This window comes from Strigops habroptila, chromosome Z, assembly GCF_004027225.2.
Source record: "Strigops habroptila isolate Jane chromosome Z, bStrHab1.2.pri, whole genome shotgun sequence".
Classification (NCBI taxonomy): domain Eukaryota; kingdom Metazoa; phylum Chordata; class Aves; order Psittaciformes; family Psittacidae; genus Strigops; species Strigops habroptila.
Window position 1 is genome coordinate 86,201,299 of NC_044302.2, and position 24,790 is coordinate 86,226,088.

At 38.5% G+C, this 24,790-nt stretch overlaps 1 protein-coding gene across 7 annotated transcripts; it reads left to right on the plus strand.

The window, feature by feature from the left end:
• Positions 1 to 655: 655 nt before the first annotated feature.
• TMEM267 (transmembrane protein 267) lies at positions 656 to 18,050 on the plus strand. 7 transcript variants are annotated; one of them, XR_003989163.1, is made up of 5 exons: positions 670 to 2,769; positions 3,016 to 3,102; positions 3,500 to 3,608; positions 5,322 to 5,709; positions 12,617 to 18,050. XR_003989163.1 is itself a non-coding variant. In XM_030470166.1 (4 exons), exons 3-4 carry the CDS (start codon positions 5,386 to 5,388, stop codon positions 12,950 to 12,952), a joined length of 660 nt encoding a protein of 219 aa, XP_030326026.1. In that variant the 5' UTR covers positions 671 to 786; positions 3,500 to 3,647; positions 5,322 to 5,385; the 3' UTR covers positions 12,953 to 18,050. The 7 variants fall into 7 exon arrangements, 4 of the variants coding, with proteins under 4 accessions (XP_030326026.1, XP_030326024.1, XP_030326023.1 ...); XR_003989164.1 differs by having other exon boundaries at positions 889 to 2,769; positions 3,500 to 3,647; XR_003989162.1 differs by having other exon boundaries at positions 656 to 2,769; positions 3,016 to 3,608.
• The last annotated feature ends 6,740 nt before the right edge of the window (positions 18,051 to 24,790 follow it).

A 24,790-nucleotide genomic window follows, 5' to 3' on the forward strand; every position in this document is an offset into this window, starting at 1 on the left:
CTCCTTCCAGGTAGCTGTAAAGAGCAATAAGGTCCCCCTGAGCCTTCTCCAGACTAAACCCTCCCAGGTCCCTCAGCTGTTCCTCACCACACTTGCGCTCCAGACCCTCCACCAGCTCTGTTGCCCTTCTGTGGACCCACTCCAGCACCTCAATGCCTCTCCTATAGTAAGGGCCCAGAAATGAACACAGGATTCAAGGTGTGGCCTCACCAGTGCCCAAGGAGACGATCACTGCCCTGGCCCTGCTGCCACACTGTTGCTGATACAGGCCAGGATGCTGTTGGCCTTCTTGGCTGCCTGGGCACAAGCTGGATCATGTTCAGCTCCATCAATCAGCACCCACACGTCCTTCTCCCCAAGCAGCTTTCCAGCCACTCTGCCCCAAGCCTGTAGCGCTGCATGGGGTTGTTATGGCCCAAGTGCAGGACCTGGCACTTTGCCTCGTTGAACCTCATGCAATGGGCCACAGCCCATTGATCCAGCCTGTCCAGATCCCTCTGCAGAGCCTTCCCACCCTCCAGCAGATCGTTGGTTTCTCTTCCAACGCTTCTCTGCGAATCCCCACACCCTGTTTTTCAGCACTTCCAGGCACATTCCGCCTCACAACCGAGCCCCACTCCCCTCACCGCGGGCCGCCGCCGGGAGGAGGCAGGCCGCTCCCTCAGCCGCCGTCCCAGCGTGCTCCGCGGCCACGCACGTCTCCTGCACCCGCGCCGGGGCCGGGCGGCTCAGCTTCACCTCATGGGGCGAAGGAGGCTGCTGGCGGCGGCGGCGGCCGCACCTGAGGTGGGCGCGAAGGGCGGCGGGGCGGGCTCGCTGCAGGCGGCGGCCGCGGGCGGCTCCGCGGGCGGCTCCGCGGCTCCGAGCGGCAGCCCCCCGCGCCCCGTGGAGCCGGGAAGCCGCCCGGGCCGGGTAGACGGGTCGGGTCTTCGCATAAGAATGCGGTGCTTTGCCTAAAGCCAGGCATGTCACTTAGCTGTCAGGCTTCTTCACACTCCGTTGTTGTGGTAAAGATGACGGTACATTTTTATTTCTTAATGACTGAGGAGATGGCTGATGAGGGGCTTTGGTGGTGGGTGTTGAGGCAAAGCACACCCTTTCCTCAAGATGTAAAAATTTTTGCTGATCGCTATAATTTCACATGTCTGCTTGCCGCATGCCTGTCTTTCCTTCGTCCCTCTCTTTAGTTACACATGCGGATTGTGTTCTAATCTTACATTGGATTAGCTATTTACGATGCAAATGCTGTTGCAGTTAATGAGGGTAATACATAAACTGTTCATGCTTCTTTTTTTCTTGTTTAGGATGACAGAGGATTTTTTTTCTTCTACTGGGTAGTACTGGGATCTGTTTCTATTCCTAAATACTTTCAGGATATTTCTTTCAACTCTTTTCTTTTCGGTACATCTCAGTTCCAAAGTACTCATTAAGGGGAAGGTCTGCGTTTTGGTGTCTTGGTATCTCTTTTCAAACACTTTAATTTATGGTCCCTGAAATAAACAATTTAATTAAGTCCTGATTTTATGAGTGGTTTATTTGTTTTTTTAAATTTCCTCGTGGTTTTAATTCAGTTTCTTCTTCAGTAATTTGATAAAATCTTACTGATTTCTTGTGTGCTTTTGTCCTCTTCCCTCTTCAGCCTCCTTCTACTCTCCAACACCAATAATGCATTATAATTATCTAACCCCAAAATACTTGCATTATCAGTTCTTCACAGATCTTTTTGGGCTCGGATCTGCTTTTCAGTGAGATAATACATTAAATGTTTGAGTTTGTCTTAAATGGTAATTCAACTTTATGGAGTATTTCGTATAAATTAATATCCAATATCAAATAATGCTTTTTTAGGAGATCATAGAATTATAAGGGACTACTGTAATCTTGGCTTCGTTCGTAAAGTGTGTAATTCTACTAATTTTATGCATTGAATTCCTATATGCATTCATGTGCCTGATTTTTCTCTTGCTGTTACACCGTAAGTTGAAAGGCCTCTTAGTTTCAGCTATTTTCCTAAATGCATATTTACAGCTTTGATCTAAATATCTTCTTGTGTCAGTAATTTACAGTGTTAACTGTGTGTTTGTTAAAATGATTTTTATAGTTTCCTTAAATGAAACTAAATGCATCAGCAAAATTGCATTTTCTGGGTATAGGCAGAGATTATGCATAATGCTGTATATATCATAGAAAAATGTCATGAGAAAGCATAATTCTGAGCAGTATAACTCTGTCAGCCGTTGTGTGCATGTGTTTTATGTAAACCCAACCTAAATCTTTCTTTCAATATGTTAACTGGACTGACCACCCATAGGTTTCTAAGCATTCTGTGTAATGCATCTGTTTCCCACTCTCCTGTTTTAACAAGAATGTAAGCTCCACAACTGTGCTTTGTGAGACTTATAGGATAGAAAAAGCTATGACACTTTATTGTGATATTTTAAACTTTATTGTGATATATGTAAACATATCACACTTTATTGTGATATGTTTACACAGTCTGAAAATCACTGGGTTTTTTCAGACAAAAAATGCAGCTTCTAGGTTTATATTAGAAATTGTAGTTCTGGAGATTATTTTGGTGGAACAGAGTTTTGCTTTTTCTGGTGTGATTTCACTCTTGATCTGCAGAATATTTATAGTTACGCCGTTGTACCTGGGAATGCGGCTTGATTTTTGCACAGACAGCAGTTGTTTTTTGTCTATGAAAGGTGGCAAAGCCAGGCTGTTTAAAAAGAACACTTACTCCGTGGACATGGATCTTGACTAAGGGTAATCTGAAGCCACTTTTTTGCTTCCCATTCTTCATTCTGGCTCAAATACACCCATTTATATATTGTTTTCCAGTTGGCATTGTTACCTTTATTTCATGATACAGTAATTCTCAAATCATACTCATTTTATGTTACTTGTGATAGTTTTCCTGTGCACTTCATGCATGTTAATAATATCCATAGCAAAGCAGTGTAAACCCATCACAGAACTGATGCAGACCTCTGTTGCTGTTTGAATTTATAGGTCACTGCTTATGTATTCCAAGCTCACTAATCGATGGGATGAAATTAGAAAGATTTCTCTGAATGTGATTCACAAATGTTTCACTAGGTGGGAACCTTCTGAGCACACAGTTACAAGGAAGTATCTGTTAAAATAGATCTTCGTGTAGTTTGAAATGCAATTACTTAAAACAGAAGCCTGGGAGTGCACTTTTCTGACTTTATGAGATTGGGTTTTATTATCTTTTAATTATTACCCTGTTCCATCTTTAATTTGTGCCCTTCTCTTGTTTTATGGTTGTCTTTTCCTGCTTTTTCGCACAGAGCTTCTAAGCCCTTACTGAAGTTACTTTTAGCTCAATTAAATTTGTTAAGGAATTCATGAAAAAGACGTTGCTGCTTTCTCTATTTTGTACTGGTTTTCAGTTTTCATGTATGTTTTGGAGAGAGTTTGAAGACCTCTGTGTAGTATCAGTGCTTACTGCTGCCTGGTTTGATTCATTTAGGATGGAACGAATCGTGTTTGGTCTTCCGTGCGCTGGACTGGGCAGGCAGGATTCAGAAAGCACAGCAGCTCAACGCTGAGGCATAGATCATGTTTGCTGCTGGAATAAGGTAACTGCAATGGGAAAAATACGTTCACCTAGTCCCAGGGTAAGTTGGATTCTGAACACTGGTGTGCTTTCTAAAAGTATGCTGCTACATCAGTTCTTCACAGACTGGCTTCGTATTACAGGTTTTATGGTAATTTTAAATAAAAACCGATCTGACATGATGTTTATGCAGAAGAAATTTCTGTGAGGAGATCACCATTTGTTCCTTAAAATGTAGTTCAGAAATGTAGTGTGTATTGTAAAGTCACATACCAGAAAATGACAGTTCCAGTGTTTCAGGAAGTACTTTGTGTTTACATCTTCCTTCAGAAGAGGCACAGTCATGCTTAACAGACTCTAAACATGACCCACTTTTTTCATCTGTGAGCAAAGTCCATGTATTATTCATGGTTTCTTCTCCTTAACAGCTTATAAATAAGTGAATCAGTGGGCTTTTTTTCTGTAAAGATCAGTGCCAGTATGCGTGTTTTTGTGAGTAATTCTACAATAAGCAGGCATGTACATAATCTGGAAGAAGCATTCTATATTCCTGGGGCTTATAATCAATAACGTGTTTGAAATCAGAAACTATTATGTGTCAGCATTGTTAGTTTTCACTTTTAAAGGAAGTCGAATACACTGGTAAAAGCCCATTTAGAATAAAAATTTACCTAATAGTACTGTGTGAAGGAGGGTTATTGAATTGCACAGAAATAGCAAACTCTTGGGGAAAAAACAGTTTTTGGATAGGATGTAGGCTTTGAAACTGTCGTCTGTCTCCATGGCTCCACCAAAAGGCAGAATAGAGTAACAGTTGGGACAGTTAGAAATGATACTGTCCTTCAAAGACTGCTTTTCAGTGTGTTTAACATAATAAAGCTTGGGATACATAATTTTAATGAGGATTTTTATTTCAAAAGTGTTCTTTTTAATGTTATCACTCTATCACACAGAAATCAGTACTTTGTCTTTATAATCCAGGTATCCCATAATTGCTTCTTGGGAGTGGGATGGGAGTGTGTTTTAAGAGCTTGAATTATTTTTGGAATTTCTTTTGATGTGTCAAATGCTTATTTAGGCACAATAATTATTGCCAAGAAATCACCTTGTACAAGAGAGTTTCATGACAATTACAGAACATTCATAGTTTTAAAGAACTTTTAAGTGATTATTAATGCTAATTACAGTGCCTTTGTTTTCAAATTACGGCAGTCAACTTTTGAAAAGTAACATGTCTGGGATTAGTTAATTTTTTTTGTTTGTTTGTTTTCTTGCAAAAATTGCTGTTGCGAAGGTAATGTGGCAGACAATAAACAAGCCCTAAAAGTAACAGTAGAGTTTGCTGCTGGCGCGCATACTGAGGAGAAGCATAGGTAGTTTTGCTCTGTAAGAGTTAGTTTTGATTACTTCTGCTTGACTGAATCATTGTTGTCTTAGGGTTTATGATAAATAGTAAAGATAATTGAGTGGTTCTGGTTTTCTTAATGCTTATTCTATGTGCCAGTCTCCAAGCTAAAAAAAAAATATTGTTGCTCAGAGATGACTACCTGAGTGGTAATACATATAATACAATAAAATAGAATACAATAACTGAACAGAAATAAAAAATTCCCTAGGAATATAAATTAAAACATTGAACTGGGGGGTTTTTTGCTTAGTTGTAGCAGTGATAAATGCTTTGTGGTGATGGGTTTTTTTCTTTAATAATTTTCTCCCTGTTCTCTGACATTTACAGAACAACTGACGATACAAAGGACAATGCACAGTGTGTGTCCTGATGACATTTTGTGTGATGTGACATGCTTATCGCCATGGCATCTGAGACTGAAAAGGCCCATGCTCTTCTCCAGACTTTCAGCACAGCTTCAGTTATTTCTAGTCTAGGTTTGGGAGTATTCTGCTTTGTAGCAGATAGGCTTATGCAGTTTTCCTTCATTCAGCAAAATGACTGGCTCCGAGCCTTCTCTGATAATGCAGTGCACGGTATACTAGGAATGTGGTCCTGGGCAATAGTGATTGGACTCAGGAAGAAAAGTGACTTCACTGAGGTCACTCTGGCTGGCTTCCTCGCCTCTGTTATTGATGTGGACCACTTCTTTCTTGCTGGCTCCCTGTCATTAAAGGTAAGGCAGTAGATCAGTGGTTGTGTATTTTCTTTCTTCACTACTGTTTACTTTTTTGTTCTTCTTCCTTATCCTAAAAAAAAAAAAAAGTTCCAATTAGATACATTTTAATAGATATATGGGAATCATGATGCAGTTGTTATGATTTTAAAAGCCCTAAAAATATTTTATATCTACTGTTAAGTTCTCCTTCTTGCAAGGCTTTGTAAAAAAGAGTTCTTAAAGCCCTCGTATATCATATTCTGTGTATATCACATAGTTGCTTTGTTATCCAAGTTAAACAGTTAAGTGCTGCTGTATGTGCTTTTTGTAAAAAGTGGATTATTCCATTTCTGTTTACAATAAGGGGTAGAAATATCTGGAAAGTAGATAATTGAGCTGCAGTTTGGTTTCATTCAGTCTAATTGAATAGTACATGTGGTTTTAGCCAGGCCTAAATATTTCTCCTGCAAACAAGCTATATATGAGCTGTCACTGTTAAAAAGGCAGTTTGAGTTTGCTCTTAAAAATAGTTCATTAAAAAAAAAAAGAAAAGGCAAGTGTCAGCTTTTTAATAAACGTGTGTGATCATCATCCATTTGCAGAATTGCTTGTTACAACAGTTTCTCAATAGGAATAGTACTACCAGATTATGGCATTCTTTTTTGGTAGTTCTCTGCTGGTTTAGATGTGTCCTGTTCCTCCTTCCCTATTCACACACATACATTTATCCCTGTCTTCTTGCTTGTTGTAAATATGTATGCCCAGATTTTACTGACCACAGCAGTTTCTTCTGTATACTCTACAAAACATTGGCACCTTCTGTAAGCTCCATCTATGCCAGCCCCAGCCCTAGTTCTCTTAACTCTGTGCCTCCCACATCTCATACCTCAGGCAGACACTCCTTGCCCGCAGCTAGCTCCTGGTCCCCATAGCAGGAGCCCGGCCACACTGCTTCTTATCAGGAACTTGCTCTGCTGAGAAGCACAAGTCCTCACAGTGTGGTTATGCTGGAGTTGCTAGCGTACGTGTACATACATGCTGCTTACTCTCCCCTCCCCAAAAATGTACACCCCCACCTACAGACAGACCTGCACAGGAGAAGGGGAAGATACTAACCTTTATCCATTCAGCCAGAGCATAACTTAGTTGTTTGACCATCTCACCTTCCTTCTTCTCTTCCAGTTTGTTTGTAATACTCTTACACTCTTCATGTGAATGACAGAGGAAATAGCTCCTAGGAAGCAGAGGAAGGAGAGAGGTAGAGGGAAAACTGTTGTTCTTTGTAATCCTTTAATGAAAGAAGAACAATGTGAAAAGGTTTACCTTTAAAAAAAAAAAAAAAAACAACGAAGAAAAAACCATGTAGGAGACAGCTAAATGCAAGAAGCATTATTGGTTATAGTTGAGATGTAAAAGTCAGACTTCTGATAGGAAAATAGTAAAATAGGGTTTGTTTACAAACAATATCACTATTTGTTGCAGAGAAAAGACATTTTCCTTTGGTCAGTTTCCTCCTTGTATTTGTCTTCAACAAAAAGGGCATTTTCACAGAATCCCAGTGTGGTTGCAGTCAGAAGCATCCTCTGGAACTCATCTGCTCAGGCCCCCTGCTGAAGCAGGCTCACCTGGAGCTCGCTGCGGAGTCCCAGCTCTCATCCTTTATTTGTATGCAAGATGCTCCAGTTCCTTCATGCTCTCAGTGGCCCTTTGCTGGACTCAATTGCCAGTAGCTCCATGTCTCTCATAGTGGGGAGCGCAGAACTGGACTCGCCTTTCCAGAGCTGGTCTTACCAGTGCTGAGGATAAAGGGAAGCATCACTTCCCTCAACCTGCTGGCAATGCTCCTAAGCAGCCCAGGATATCACTGGCCTTTGCCATAGGTCATGTTTGGGCTCATACTCAACTTGTATTTAACAAATTGAATTTCCTCTATTTTAACAAGTTGGATCTCCTCAAAACTGCTTTCCAGCCAGGCAGCCTCCAGCATGTGCTGTTGCCTGGCATTGTTCCTCCCTAGGCAGCCCCTAGTTCTCCCCTTCTCTATACTTCTTGCATATGGAAATACTGTAAAATTATAAAACTATATAAAGAAGAGGAAAGTTTGTTTGTTTAAGGAGTCCTATAATATTAACATTTTGGTAAAGAATTTAAATCTATAATTCTTCTCATGTGTATTTTCTTATTTTAAAATCAGTAAATGCAAGTAATGAATAGTTAGTTGCTGGAAAGTATTGTTAAAATTTTATTGCTGCTTTTTTCTTGCATTTGAGGTTATTACCAGTATTTTTTCTTAATTATGACCACTAGATGACACTCTTCACCAGTGTTTGTTCAGAAAGTTGAGTATTCTATCATAGACCTGGGAGTTGATCTGTCTCTGCTGCCTTCAGTGAGGCAAGGTTAAATATGCTTACACTTTCCATGGTGGAGACTGGTTTTATAGCCTATTGCTAGTATCCCAAACAAAGTAAATTACTGCAATTTCATGACTTAATTTTTTTTCCTGTGTTGTTTTGGTTCCCAATCAGCTGGCAGTTGTTTTTCTAATATCCAGCTTAAAGTATTGTTGTGGCAGCTAGATCTCGTTTCCTTATTCTTTACACCCTCTCTGCAGAAGATAGCTGGTTGCTGTGCTCTCCCCAAAAATGTTTGTCAAATCAGAAATACCAGGTGTTGCAGGTAGGAGAATAGCCAGCAGTAAGTTAGTAGCCAAACTTACTTAACTGAGGTAAGGAGTATGCAAGATGCCTAAAGGCTTTTTCATAGCAATTTGCCTATAAACTCCTCCTTCCAAACATTAACTGGGTTAATAAAGGATGTTTATCTGTAAATCATGTCCTGTGTATGTCTCTTGACCCTTACAGCAGTAACAGCATTACTTTTACAACTTGCAAAACCATTATGCTTTTCAAAAAGTTTTCTTGACTAAGCGGCTTGCAAAAAATCTGAAGGGCCTAGATCTATGTTTTCTAAACCTCTCACTATTTTTCTTGGCCGCCTCTGTATTACCTTCTGCCTAAATTATCTTTAAAGGGTCCTGTCCCAAACTGTGTATAGTATTTTAGGTGAGATTTCATTTGGTCCAAATAGCATAGATTAATTTGTTTCAGTGTCACATGCATACAACACTTCTGTCTTTTCAAAAAGAAAAAAAAAAATAGTCTGTTACAGGTTTTAAAACTTCTTGCAATGTAATCAGAGTTTTTTTAGCTTGTGGTATAATGTAATATCCGTACTCTTTTCTGCTCTGTTATGGCCCAGCTAGCTAGACCTGATTGTAATACCTGATTTTTCTTTCTTCAGCTTTATATGATGTGCCTTTTGGTTTCATGTGGTAATTTCAGGCTGTTGCCTATATAATTTATTGCTTCGTGGGGTACTTTTTTACTATGTATTTATTAGCTCCAGTCCCATTCTTCCTCCTTAGATTGCAGGATTGAGAATAACTGATTTAAGAGACTACAATGTTTACTGCTTATGCAACACGTTACTAAGTAACTAATAAATGAAGAAATCTAATTAACCACACCACCATTACTAATTTGTAACAATGGTATTTTTCACATTACTCTACACAATTACCTATAAAGCTCTTCATAATCAGTCTTAAATCTGATGATGGGTTACTTTTTTTAAGTAGGCAGTATTGCCATCTACCTCCAGTTGCTACATTCACGTTCCTCCAGTCATTTCCTGCTGACACAGCTGGCTGCTTGGATTATTTGGCTACTGGGCTGTTTTTCATGGTGTCATCATTATTTTTCTGGAGTATTCAGGTTAAATAGTCACCTGTGATATTTATATGTTTACTCTGATAAATACTTGTGTACCAAGTAGCATGTGATCTGCCCTTTTGCCCACATTATTTTTGCAACACGTATAAAGTCTACAAAGACTTTGCTACTTAGAATTTGTAGTTCTTTGTATTCCATGTAGGTTTTGCTGTGTATTGTATGGGCATAAGTGTAGAAGAATCTAAGAATTGTGTTTGAAAAATCTATGTCATTGACTAGCTCTAAAGGTGAACATTTCTGCAGCGTGCCATCATACTTGGTGTTGCTGATAAACAAAATCAGCATGATGGGCTGTTCCCAGTGTCCCACAGGATTGTAGCCCAGACACTCATGTTGTAGAACAGATGTGCAGAAATTGCTAGCTTGCTGCTTAAAACTACGAGCTTCTAGAAGTGTCGGGAATGCAGTCAGTGGCAAACAAGATTGTACCAGCAAACATGTAACACAGTAGGTTAATGTGCCACTACTGACCAACCTGGGAGCATTTCTGGTAAGGAGAATAAGCTTTGCACACAAACAATTTATACAACATTGAATTAATAGATCAGGCCCCAAAACTAAGGACTTCGGGTTTGTGAAATATCATGGAGTGTGAGTGAGGGAGCCCATGTTGTTACATAAATTCTGTGGTGTCACTTTGAGCAGTAAAGCAAAGAGTTAGCTTGGGTTCTACTGCATGGAATTGTTGTCTCCAGTCTCCAGCTGCTCATTGTAATGTGTGAGAGGGGCTGGAGGAGCAGGAACTTCGAGATCTTGTACCTGATTGAACATGTAGGCAAATGGAAAGGTAATTTGTGTTGTGAATAAATTCTGTTTGCAGCTGCAGCCTGATCTCTCTCATGGTAGGCATCCCCCTAAATCTACCCAAATCACAATCATCTTTTTGCGGGAGGTGTAAGGCAGAAAAGGCTTGATTTGGTAATCTGTAAAGGCAAGCAAGTTTGCCTGTTAGGAGAAAGAGTGTAACAACTTATATTGCCAAATAGAACATGTCTATCCCTTGGGCTTGACAACTCAAAGATGTAAATGTTCTCTAGTTACAGGATGGAAAAGAGGAAACAGACTGTTCTGCTTTCAGAACTTAGGCAACAGCATTTCAGAAGCCTGATGACTGTACTGCAATTACAGAATAGGGTTTTCTTATGCTAAAATTGCACGGTCAGTTTGCTGTATGAACAACTCTACCATCTAAAATTCGTATGAAACAAATTCAAACATCACCTCCCCAAAACTGGATAGAGGTTGGCACTAATACTGATAAATTGCATACGTAGTTAACATTCGCATTCTACTTATTCACTGTGTTACTGTTGGCACCTAACCTCCATAGGGCAGAAGGAAAAGACTTGTTTAGACTTTGCCACTGATTTTTTCAAAGTGCAGGAATAGTGACTAGTCAGTAGGATATCTGCCAAAATGTATCACCATCCAGGGTGGGGTTTTTTCAAAATCAGGCTGGTATGGACTTTTCAGGGTGTTGCTAACAGTAACAAAAATCTGACTTATCTTTGTAGGATAGGTAATAATTTCACCATCACAAGATTTTTCTACTTTAATCCTTGAAATTTGCTTGTATGAAGCAGAAACGAAGTTGTAGAAAATATACCCTTTGCAGCAACTTTAAGGAGCTGAGTCCATACTGTTGCAGTTAAAAGTTGTTGAGACAGTTTATGAGCTTTTTAATCTTGTCACCTGATCAAGAGAGTCACAGAGAAGCATGTGGTGGGAACCTAATAAAACAAAGCTTTCTGCAAGCCTTTTGACATTGGCATTGTTTTAAAGCATGGGCTGTTATATTCTAAGGTAGTCCGTAAGTTTCCATCTCTCTGATTTGTGGCTAAGGCTACATCAAAGTTTCCTTACAACGAAGACAGGGTTGCAAGCAGTTGTCTGAATTACCCATGAAAACTTGATTAAGCTATTTCAAAGTCCCACTGTCTCATGGCTGTTGAGTCCTGCAACAGTTAACGCAACTGAAGCACTAACAGGTTGCTGGCTGGTGTCCTATAGTGATGCTTTGTTTGCTTTCTGCTGTACATGCAGTGAGGATGTATTCAAGACAACAATCAGATGCACCATCATACACAAAGAATATGTCTCTGGTGCCTGTTACAGTCTTTCCAAATGCTCACCAGTATCTGAATTGAGCCAATTAATATTACATTAACACCTATATAGATCTTTTAGTAATGTGCTATCATTTTTTCTGTGCTTACAGAGCAAGAATCTACTTACTTGTCTCTTAGAAACCCAAAATAGTGTTTTTTCTTTTTTTTTTTTTTTTTTACTATCTGAATTTGTGGAGATAGTTCTAGCTGTTGCTAGTAAGTACGTCTGGAATGTTTTCTCAAGTATATATATTAAATTGATAACTATCACTTCTTAAAATACTTAAGTTTAATCTTGCTGGTTAGACATTCGCCTTAATTAAAACCAAATATCAGGCTTTCAACTGAAATAGCATTAAACGATTTGTCGATAAAAAAAAAACCAGTCACAAATGGTTCAGAGGTTGGCTTCTGAACTTGACTTTTGCCTGTCTGGAAAGAATACTGTGTCAAGGCAATCAAAATACATGTAACTTAGATTATATTTTTGTTGGATTGGAAATTACTGTTCTGTTTTACATACTGTTCAACTAAAACAGCTTCACGGGTGCTAACTCATATAATATAAGGGGGTTTTTTTGAATCATTAAAGCATATGAAATATTTCAAGTAAAGCGCATTAAATATTTTAAGTTTTTTGTATGATTGTTTTAATTTCGATTATCTTGAAATTAAATACATATAATCAGTGCAGCAGACTGTACAAGTTCCGCATGTACAAGGTACCACATGCCTATCTGACAGATAGCATTAACTCATCCCTCTCCCTCCCTGTTTTGTCATTGGTAATGCTTCATAGAATGCATGATTCATACCATACAATAGAGAGACGGGGCAGCAAACAGCTCTCATACATCTAAATAATCATATTGTTGATTTTGGTAAACTACAGTGGAAAGGAACAGTGTGTTCTTCTTTGCTCTTCCGCTTAGCCACTTGATTATACACATGTAAACATCCGTGAAACGTTTCTTTTCTTGTCACGATTGTAGCTGTTGCCAATTACATTTTTCTTTTCTGCAGGCTGCTCTGACTCTTCCACAGAGACCATTTCTTCACTGTTCTACTGTGATTCCTGTTGTGGCTCTGACATTAAAGTTTATTATGCACCTTTTCAGGCTTAAGGATTCATGGTGCTTTCTTCCCTGGATGTTGTTCATATCTTGGACTTCTCATCACATCCGTGACGGGATTCGTCATGGCCTCTGGATCTGCCCATTTGGAAAAACTCCTCCTTTGCCATATTGGCTCTATGTGGCAATTACAGCATCTTTACCTCATCTATGTTCATTTATTATGTATTTAACAGGCACTAGAGAATTAATGTCTGTAAAACATGGAATCCGCATTGATGTATAAGAATGAAGTCTCTTAAAGGCTATTTGTATTAGCACTTGAAATAAGTTGTCTGTTTATCGCTAAAGTGGTTTCCTTGTGCTCCCTATGACCTCCAAGTTAGGCATTTTAAGACTGGAGCCAGTTACAGCTCCTGTGTGTCAATTTTTTGTGGTCAAAGAAACCTGTTTAATAAATAGTAATTATTTTATATCTATACATTCCATTATAGTTCATGCATAGCTAGCTGATTTATAAAGTACTTAGTCTCTCTTTGTAGTAATTACATTACTGTCACAGTGCCAATCATTTGACCACCATTCACTTTGGATTTGTATTCTGCCTTTAGATAATACATTTCATCTAGATAGCATTTGTATAGCACTTTAAAAATGTAAAAGTACTATATAAATACTAGGTATTAGTGAGTATATAGTAGTGTATGGCACTTCTGAAAAACATCAGTTAGCCCTTTGAATTTATTTATTTGGTTTCCTGTTGGATTCTTGTATTCAACTGTTTTAAAAGAAATGCTGTTCGTATTTCACAATGTGGAACTGTAATCTGCACCTCTTTGAACACTGTAGTATCATGTAGTGCTTCTGCTAAATTCTATTCCTCTGTAGTTGCTTGGTACTCAATTTGCAGATAATTAGTATTATTTGTGGTTGGAAAGGAGAAGACAGTTTGGTTACAGTATTTCGTGTGTTGGCCAAATTGTTTATTTTTTTAAATAAACTATTAATGTTATTTGATTTGGAACTAAGGAATTTTAGTAAATATTTAAGGATTGTGTAAAGGCAAACTTATTACAGTAAAACAGAAGCTTTAGGGAAGATTCAGGAAGATTCAGATATGAGAAAATTAAAATTGCTCAATATGTGAGTTTGCTTAAAGACCTTACTGCTGTACTAATAAACAGCATTTTCCATTAAGTGCAATGTCATCCATATTACTGTAAAATAAAATCCATTATTATTACATGGAAATATAAATTTCCTCATAAATAGGTTCCCTAATGAAAAATGTTACTATGTTGCATGTTCGTAATGTAGCAATTTGCGCTGGGATCTATTCAGTTTTCATTTACAGAAATTTCTCAGAAAAAGTCCAGAAGTAAAAATTTCGCTCTTGTCTGGGTTACAGTATACAAGCTGAGAAATGTGTATTAATAATAGTTTTATTAACTTTTTTGTTCATTGAACTCCGCTGTCCATTAAGGATATGGAGCCTTAATTATTCCAGTTTGTGATGAATAGCAGTCAAAAGGGATTATGTTTATGGAAGAGTATATATAGGGTAGCATGTGCCGAACTGAAGTTATCAAAGGGAGCAAAGATTAGCTGATGTGTTCATACTACCCTTAAGTGGGTAAATGTATCTTAGTATAAAGTTCAAAAAAAATTACAGAAAAAATTAACTGGGATGACTGGCCTATTGGGTACCAGAGACCGTCTATGGCTGCAAAGTACTACAGGTTGTCTGCTGCACACTAAGCTAATTACAGAAAGTGTTTCACCTTTTAAAATGTGCCTTTCAAATAGTCTCTGTCCTGTTTGTACTTTGTGTAAGAAATGTATGCTTAGGGAAACTTAATCAAAAATGTCTTGTTTTAGAGCCCTCAGAGCAGGAACTGTCTTTTATCCAAAGGTTTAGAAGAGGAGGAGCATTGCTCATTCATTTACTTCAAACGTGTGTTTTAAACTATAGGCTATGAAATTCCAGTTATGATTATATTTTGTGCAAGAAGTGAATCTTTAAATCCTTGTAGCAAATTTTCTGAATTCTTGTTTCATGATGTAATACTTGTATAATTTTGTGCTTTATAATGTACAAATTTGTTGCAAAGGGAAATGCATATAGGAACAAAGTGGAGAATTGCATTTTCTCCTTTTTTAGATTGTAGCTGTAGCATTTTTGGTAACTCTATGTCCACCAACAGTCCTTAAGATTGGTATGGTACTGTACTGTCCTGGCTATGTTTAAGGATCAGTTAATGGGTATATCTTCAGTGGTTTGAAAACACATATTTGCATTCTCTGTATCGCATATTGGTTTTTTTTTTTTTACAATAATTTTCGGCTGTGTTTCAGTATATTACTTTTCTGGTCATGTTCTTATACCAATTCTACCACAGCAATAGCTGAATACGACTTAGAAATATATTAAGGTAGCAAGAGCATGTGATGCATAAATTCTTTCTCTCCCTGCAAACCGAGATGGCAGTCTCACATCCTGGCATCCAGGCAACTTCACCTCAGGCCATTGACAGCTTTTCAAAGTAAACTGACAGGTTGCATGTAATGCTGTAATTTGTGGGTGGGCAGATTAGAGAACAATGGTGAAATTAAATACTTGTTTCAGCCCATGTCGCTTAGGAGATACACCTGCCTATTAGGAATGAATTGCCTAACAATTCCTTACTAGTATTTCATGTGCATTTCAAATTCGTTGGTATTTCCAACGATACATTGATACCTGCCATGTGTAGCAAAACCATGGCAAAAATAAACCAAGACGCTAAAACAGTAATGAATTTGTGCTTTACTGCATGCGTTTCAATAAATGGTAAGTGTGAAGTACAAAAAGCATGTGAATTACACCAAAAATAAAAAAAAGTTAAAAAGCTCAAGGTAATAATTCTGTGCACAATTCATGATACTAAAATATTAGTTATTTCAGTGGTTCATTTGCTGTGCTAATCTAAACTTTTCCATGTATTTTCAAGTGGTACTTACCGAGTTGAAGAAAGTGTGGTGTTTTTCTTTTTTGTTAGAATTGTGCTGCTTTTTTCCTGTTTTAATGGATTGCTGTTGTGAAAAGTAGGTAGTAACAATTGCTGAGTTAAAAGAAAAGTTTTAGAATGTTTCTTCTCCCCAGTCCTCCAGAAATAAGACAAACTTTCTCCTAATGCCCCAGTGGCCTTAACAGAAAAACACATTTCTGATCAGTTTATATTCTAGTTCAAAATGTAATCTGTATTTTCACATGACAACTGGTACCACTTTTTTTCTACAGGAAAGTGTATTGTATCATGTGCCTTTAATTGGTTATTGATAAGTGAATTATTCATAATTGATGCCATGCTTCAAGGGAATTTGAATTAAACAGAAATAATCTTAACAGCCAGGCCATTGGTATTAGTTTAGCACCAGAAGAACATTTCTTTTGCTTATGGAAATAAAGTTCCAGAAAGAGGGAGGGAAGGGGTTAGAATTCAGTCTAAAGGAAATGTTAGTAAATAGTTAATTTTTAACACATATATTTTTATTTATCAGTTACTGTCAGTAGGAAACTGATGAAATGCATCAGAATGATGCATTTCTGTTTAATGGAGCCAACCTATATTCTGTCAATTACGTAAATTTATTCAGGACAGAATAAATTTTATATTACATGTGTTGCACAGCGTGGGCTTTGTTCAACCAGTAATTCTGAGTCCACAGTCTAGGTTTTGTACCCCTGCTACAGGCAGACCTTGCACTGAAACAAAGGAAGGGATGTCAGTTTAAAATACCCTTTGCATCCATTAAAAAAACAAAACAAAACAAAAACATGATAGTAAGGCTTTTCCTCAAAATAATAAATTGGTTACTTCAGTTATTTCTTTAAATTGCCCACGTTTTATGGCCTGTACATTGAATTACAAGTTTGAATTCTGAGCCTTGGGCAACATGGCTTAGTGCAAGTTGTCCCTGCCCATGGCAGGGGGCTTGGAACTAGATGATCTTAAGGTCCTTTCCAACCCTAACGATTCTGTGATTCTATGATTGTAGAACTGTTTTCTATTACTTATAGACCCACATAGACCCACTATTAAAGATAAATAGTACTTGTATTTATCTCTCTCACACACTGATCTTTCCTTCTACGTTCATATAATCATCTTCCATTTGCTTAACCTAATTTTGTATCAGATTTACCTAGGGTAAGGAGGAGTGTTTGTCTCAATGACTAGGAAACCCAGGTATGCTACTGCTTAGCAAAAAACATTTTAGTGCAGTGTTAAGGAAATTCAAGAATGTTGAAAATGAGAAAAGAAATTATGCTGCATTCTTTTTGATTGAAATGTTAAGTAGATTTCTAAGCAGCTTGTAGGAACAGATTTGTTTAATCAAAACTAATTGACTGAAAACATTTGTATTAGTAAATATGAGGGAACAATCTGTGTGAAAATGGATTTGTATACTGAAACTATTGCAGGGTTAATTGACCAAGCCAGGCTGTATGCTGTTGCCATGTCCACCACAGAAACAATTCCTTTGTCCAAGGAATGATACTAATGTCCCTGGAGCCTTTCTCACGTTGCCAAGGGAACTCAGTCATACTTTGATCTTAGTCATTTTTTCCCTTAAAAACTGTGTCACACTAAGTAAGGGCTTCTGGACTGGTGTGAGGTGGTTTCCTTGATCTGCTGTTCTCTCCTTCCCAACAATCCTACAGATGAGCTAAAAAAGCTGGTATCTCTGAGTGCTGGTACAGGAACTGGGTAAAGAAATGAAATTAAACAAAGCAGACATAACAATGCCACAAGGAATTTACAAGGTTATTAATGCTGCTAGTTTAACTTTTGAATTTCAGTGTAAATTGCTGATAGTCAAACAAAACCAACTTCTCTATATATTACTGCCAACAATTTAGAAGCAAGTTTTGTGATGACTGCTCTAAAAATGTGAAGTGTTTCTGGGATAAATGAATACTGTAAGATTCAAGTAATAAGGCTTTATCCATCTATTTTCAACAAAAGCATTTATGTCTTTTTATTCATTTAACTGTATATAATGTATAGACACAAGCACTCATTTTTCTGGTCTTACCGAGGAAGCATGGTTGGGGTTTGGAGAGTTTTGATACAGAATACTCTAGATAACAGAACGTTTTAACACAAGTAATTTCTGTTTCATTAGTCCTTGGAGAGATAGATCTTCCCTTCTTCTAGACATGTTTTGTTAATGTGAAAGTTTTGAGTGATCTGCCAGCATATTTTGGGTAAATGTTCTGTATGCCTTGTACATCAAACATAAATAAGCAAAACAAATGCACTTACAACTTCATACCATGAAAATGTACGCACATTATTTATTTATCATTGTTTTCTCCAAAGTAAAAACAATTTAACGTGCTCTTGCATCTTGCTTAATGCATCTTGCATGTCTATGTAAATGTTGACCAAGTGGCATTTCTAGTAATTTTATATGGGTACAGAGACAGTACAGTGCAGTGTTTCATGCACTCTTCTTGTGCTTGACTGACTTCAGGTTAGATGAAAAGTTTGCTTCTGCTTCAGTGTTTCTGACCCACGCACCTCAGCTGGGTTCTGCAAGACTGGGTGGCAGACATCCTTTTCATCAAAGAGTCCCTTTGTATTCAGCGTATATCTAGTCAGTCTGCTTGTTGGTGCTTAAAACATGATTCATCTCTTCCTAGAAAAGAAGTCTACTTCTACTAAATTGCATTCTAGTCACCACAGATTGTACTTAATTAGGTGGTAGGTGGCTAAAATTGAGATTGTAGATTCGGCTTGTCTTCCTATCATTCGCCATGATTTCCTATTGCTGGAGAAGGGAACTGTCTCTTCAAGGACTCTTTTATCCAGCTGATTCCTCAACATGTAGTGAAGCATGAAAAAGTGAAACAACTAAAGCCAGATCCCATGAGGCACTTCACGTCACTTCTAGACTGACACGCTTTTTAAAATGAATTGTAGCTTTTAAAATGCAGAACAAACATCTATTGTAAAATTAGATTGATTTTCTTTCTCAAAATATGTCCATAGCCAGGAGATTCTCTTTAAAAGATTAAGCCATTGCAGTTAGTATATTTATCATGGCTGAAATTTTCACTGCCAAGTCCTTGCTTCAGTTTACGTTTGTTTGAAAAAAATAGGTGGCTCTAGCTGCAGCGTATGGGAACTTAGGCTAGGAACATGAAATACTGTAAAAGTTTGCGGCTCTTTGTCCTTTGGAAGGTGACTTAGAAGAGGCTCTACGGCGGAGCTTGTACTGGGTACTGTCAGTTTCTCCTAATGGCAATATATAAAAGTGGATTATCTGTTATTGTCGTGATAAATATTTATTGCCATTAGAAACCTCTGATACTATAATCCAGCACTACCAAGGGGATGTGAGTTGTACTTGCTTGCTGCTGTCTGCACACTCAGGGCAAAGAAGGAATGCTGCATGGCCTAAGTACGTGGAATATGGGACTCCATGCTTCAACAGTTCCCATGGGTATAAAAACCAAACCTGCTTCTGTTAAAAAGAAAATCCTGAATTTCAAAAACAGTTTTTTCCCAATGAATTTGTACCACTGAAAGTTGTGTTGAATGATCAAATTTCTTGAAAACTTGTTTCAGATAAGAAAACCTTGTACTTAATTACAAGAAAGTATGTTCTTGCTGTCTATTTCAAAGGGATGAATTGGCACATTTTGTGGTTCTCCGTTGCCTGGATTAGCTCTGCAGAACAGGCAGTGTCTTCTTAGTCATCAAGAGAGTGAGCATTTTCCTTCTTTATAGTGGACAGGTACAGAGGTTTGGAAATGCCAAGTACAATTCTTTTTGCCTTGGCACATATTCATGAGCAGTCACCTGTCACGCAAGGTTATGCAAGGTATTCAATAAAAACTGGAAAATGCTTTGGACTAATCATACACCGAGCATTTCGTCAGAATCTGTCCAAACTGCTTACACAACAGGCTGTAGGTGCATCTCCTCTGGAGGAAAGTAACCAATATCATAAAATAAGCTATTTGTTTGAAAAACAAAGCATTGAAGAATTGCTTTGCTCTAGCTTTTTTCTTCATCCAGTTTCTCTCTTTAGCTTGCAAAAGGACTGGCCTTCCACTGAGTTTGTTCACATTGCACATAGTGTACACATACTCTAAGCTTACCTGAAAGATGAAAGCTTTCAAGTGCGCAAGGTGAACATAAGTTGCATGATTATAGTAGAATGCCCTATTCCTGAGTCGGTGGCGGTGTATAATCCCAACCGGAGGGGAGCGCATCTCTCAGACAGAGTAGTATTGATCGAAGGTAGAAAACACGTAATTTCCCTGGCACTGGTGATACTTCCTTATGCCAGAATATCACTCCAGTTTCCCTGGCAGTAGTTACTTTATTGATGGAGATAAAAGCTTTATTTCTCAGTTGAGCTTCCAGTTGATTTGGCACACTGACATAATTACATCTACAGAGGTAACAAGCATTGATTTTGCTCTGTGTAATGAGAACAGCTTCTACTAAAATTTTTCAGCTTTGTACTATATCCAGACTTGAAAAAAACAATGCAGCAGAATGGTTTGTGTTGAAGGTGGAGTTTGAAAACACTCTCCTGACATGTTTAAAAAGGTTGTTTACTATTTCTGCTTACTTTCTATCTCAAAATATCCCATACTTGCAGGCTTTTAGGAGTTAATTGAATGGTCTAGTTGATGGAGGAGAAAAGAACTTGCAGAGGTACCCACAGGATAAAATGGTTTACCAGCCTTTTGAAGGAGGTAACTGCTCGGCTTTCAAAGTCAAAACAGTTGAACAAAAGTGTTCTGTGACATGCATAAAATACATCTGAATGCAATTGAATGTTATATCCCTTCATATATTATCAAAGTAAAACTGCTTAACTGACCCTTGTTTTCTTCCCTCTTGTATTCATGCCTCCATGACTCTCCTGGCATTTCACGTTTACCTCCAAAGTGCTTTATAAGCATTACCCAATCTATCTCACTAGATCTCTAATTAGTTTAGAGGGAGGGAAAAAAAAAAAAGCTTTATTGTGTTATGTGAACAAGTGGGGAAGCTGGGCCAGATAAGTGTGTTCAAAGCTTTACTTCTTCAAAGCTGAAGAGGTGGAGCTGACAGAGGAATGTTAGGATGAAATGTAGTTATTCAAGAAAAGACTCCCCTAGAGAGAAGCTTGTTTCAAACTGTAATTACTAGCTTGGAGTTTCATGGTTAAATGATATACATCAGTCGCTTCCTGCTAGCTGACCTAAAGTGATGAAATAGTTTGGGATTTAAAACTACAAAAAGGGAGCAGGTTATTGCAAACAACTTTCCAGTGCCAGGAAAATAGGCTTTGGAATAGCAATGAGGAACTAAAATACCAAATTCAGTTGCCAAAGTAAATCACCACCCTGCCCCAAGTTAGTCAGTAAATACAAATGCACAGGGCTCTTCTTTCATCCAAGTATTTGATGGACTGGAAACCATCGGATAATTTGAAAAAAAAGCAGTGAAATTGATTACGGGGAGAGAGTGTGTGTAATGTCCTTTGGCAGGCACAGAACCTCCCCTGGGAAGGACAGTCAGCACTTACTGCAAAGACCTATCTCTTACTTCTGTTTGGTTTTTATTGCAGCCTAAAGACTGGATCCCTGAAGGAGTGGACAAGTCAGTGTGGCCCATCTTTAACTGGAAACACACGGTCAGTGCTGCCTGAATGTAGATAAGATGAAACAAAAAGGAGTATTTTTGTTGTCGAACTCAAAATACTCAAGAAGGAGTATTCAAGTTGTTAACATAATCTAAAAGAGATTTGCGTGCAGATTGTTCCTGTGTGTTTTCCTGGATCAAATTTTACTGTGTTACATCTGTGCAGCCTTCATCTGTAGAGCTGAGAGAGGAGCTTGGTTCACTGTGCAAGTTTCATAGTGTAATTCCTCATTTTATTGCAAATGAGCAATATTTGGTGATCACATTACTTTAAGTGGAATTCAAAAGAAAAGCAGGTCCAATCCAGCAACCAGAGCCCTTCCCAGTGTCACTGAGTGAGAACTGCAGAAGCAGCATATTATTAACAACATTCTTATTAATAATTTATTTATTCTGGGTAGTGCAGGAAGGTTTCGGTCTCTTATTATGTTAGGTGTTGTGTAACACAGTAAGACAGTCCCTGCCAAAGTAGTCTTAGAATATAATCTGCTTTATATCATGTAGATAACATTTAACTATAAAAATACAAAAATAGGGGAAGTGATTCTGATCTTGTTTAACTTCAAGTAGCAGACTTTATAAATGCAAATTAATGAATGCAAATTAGTACTACTATTTTTTTTTTTTCGTCCAAAATGTTGGCATTTCCCATACCCCTTGGACTTGTGAAACTCATGCATCTGGTATTCCAAAAAGAGCTGCCAAAAATAGCCCCACACATTTTATTTTTGTATTAATTCTATTGAATAAAAACCAAAAAATCTTAAGTAGTTTATACACAGACAGTGACATCACAGAGGAGGACAGGGAGGATGTGTATCCAACTCATGCATCATTCTGCTGTTCAGAATCTACTACGTGTGTCTCCCATTGCTGGTGAAGTGTGGCCTTTTTCAAATGCAGGGCACATGGGATTTTCTACAAATGAGGCAGGAGAAATTAACCCCTCTGCAGCCCTGCCTCCTGTGTTCCACAGTAGCCCATGTACAGTGTACATGGCACATTGTATACTGGAGGTCTTTTGTGCCCTTCTGGGAAAAGGAACTAAAAAAATCAAACCGGTGTGGGGAAGAATCTGTTTTGGATGAAGGCTTCTTACACTGTGAGCTTCCCCTCTTCTGCTGAGCTACCTGGCAGCTCCTCAAACAGCATGGACGTTGATAGGAAACTTGTGCAAGAACACACCACTCATGTTTCACAGTCAGTGGGCCAGGGGGCCCATTCAGAAAAAAAGGATGCTTTGTTAGAGCCGCCCTTTTATTTCTTAGCCCAGGCTATAAGGCCATGAGAAGCATAAAAGAAGTCTTGAAGCTGTTTTGCCTCTTCTCCAGTTTCAATACCTACGTTGGGCATAAAGAAAGCATGAATTCAACTCTGTGAATGAAAAAACAAGTATATTATGTGAGCCTCAGAGCTGTGACGGGATGACTACCTGTTACGCAGCAGATGTGAGGTCGCGTGAAGTATAAAAATCACAGTGCTAGCTAAATAATGAAAATGTAACGTGGCCATGATGGTTTGTAAGACAAAATTTAATTATAAACATGGGCTGCAAGAGATCATAGTTCAGGGTTGATAATGACTTCACAAGCCAATGTAACAGTCAGTGAATTGAGTCAGAAGAAGAGGGAGAATCACATTTATTCCCTGAAAAATTGGTGCAAGGCTGTTGATCCTCATGCATTGATGTAATCTGCTGCATGTGCTCCACATAGCCTTGTGTTAGTATAACCTCGTGCAGCGGTCATGTTTGCGCTTGTCCCTGCGTAAGCCTTTGGTGACCATAAACATGTTTTCAGCCAAAGTGTAAGATCAGGACATTTGTGTATTTATTTATGTTGGTAGAAAAGAGCACCAACGTTTTTTAAAAACGCGATCCAACAAGTTTCCATTGAACATTTGTCACTTTTTCTAATCTCCCTATACATACTATGTTAGTTTTCGAAAGATAAGAAAATTGGAATAAATGCTCAGAATACACGTTGTCCTGAAAGCCAGCTTTTAGGACTGAGGAGAAGCAGGATAGAAACAAAGCATCATGCTGAACCAGACCACTGATCTGTGTAATCAGATATTGCCTCTGTAGGGCATGAGCTTCCACAGATTATATGTTTATAAGCAGACCTTCTGTCCATCCCCTGGTTTGCTTTTTGCCTTTTGGAATCAAAATACCAGACTCACATCCTCATTCAAAATGTCAGTTAAGGCCTTAGGAAAAAAAAAAACCAAACATCTAAAACTTAGGGGAACTTGGTGTTTGGCACTTAGCATTGTCTTTTGGAAGGCAGATTTGGGAAGAGGCTGTGTGGACAGCTAATGTAAAAATCTCATTTTTTACTTGGTTTGCAAGAAAGGCTATGCTACGTACTCAAGCAAATATTTGTATTTTTTTAAATAATAAGCATCAGAATTACTGGTCTTTGTTCTACGAAGAAATACAAATCTCAATATCCTTATTTCCTGCTTGTGTATCTCAGCATCAGGTTTTCTCCTAAGCCAGCTGACCGTGGAAAACATCTGCCGTTCTTTCTTTTCAGCAGCTGCAGTTCCTCTCAGCAAACCACTTGTGGCCCTCATCTAAATTATGATTGATTTTTTAAATACAGAGATTGAAAAGGGAAGACTCTTCAGTTTATCCCTTTGCTCGCTTCCTCAATGAATTAGGTCCTTTTTCTAAAGCTGCGTAATAATATGTAGACTTCTAAATGTCAGCCAGCCAGCTTCTCATCTCCGTTAGCATCTGAGCCACAGCATCCTCTCCTCCTCTTGTGGTTTGGCTCCAAAGTGCTGCCTCTGAGGAGCGATGCCTTTTGCTGTGTACTAGCGGTAAGGGCTTTCTGAGTGGTTTCCATTAGTGATGATAGCTCTTACCACGGTAAGAGCTAAAATCCAGTAAAAGCACGTCCAGGTAAAATGCCTGGCTCTTGGCGGGGTGGGGGGAGGGTGTGTGTGTGTATGGAGTCACCTGCTTCAAATGGAACTCAAAACACTTGCAATGAAAATTTTACAAAAACAGCCAGCAGAAAATACTGGGTATTTCTCTGCAATTCTGGTACTGCAGCAGAGCTGGCACCTGTGTCTTCTTGGTACGTAAAGCCCCAAACCAATTCTTCGGGACAAAAGACTGCATTCTTCCAATTCTATCATAATTTAATGGTCAGGGCATGGGAAGTCCATGCTCTGTGTGTCCACCTGATGGGAGGGAAAAGGGCACTACAGTACCTCCTCAAGTTTCTTCTCTGTTTTATGTATCAATAAGATGTAGAGCTGAATGTAAAATATACCCTCCCTGAGGCCCGAGCTGGCTGTCAGGAGAGCTTACCTGAGGAGTGCATGTACTTACACCCTCCTTGGGCAGAGGACTGAATCTGGCTGGCTTGCATCTTACCAAGTGCATTAACCATTCAAACTGTTCACAGCTCAAATTAATT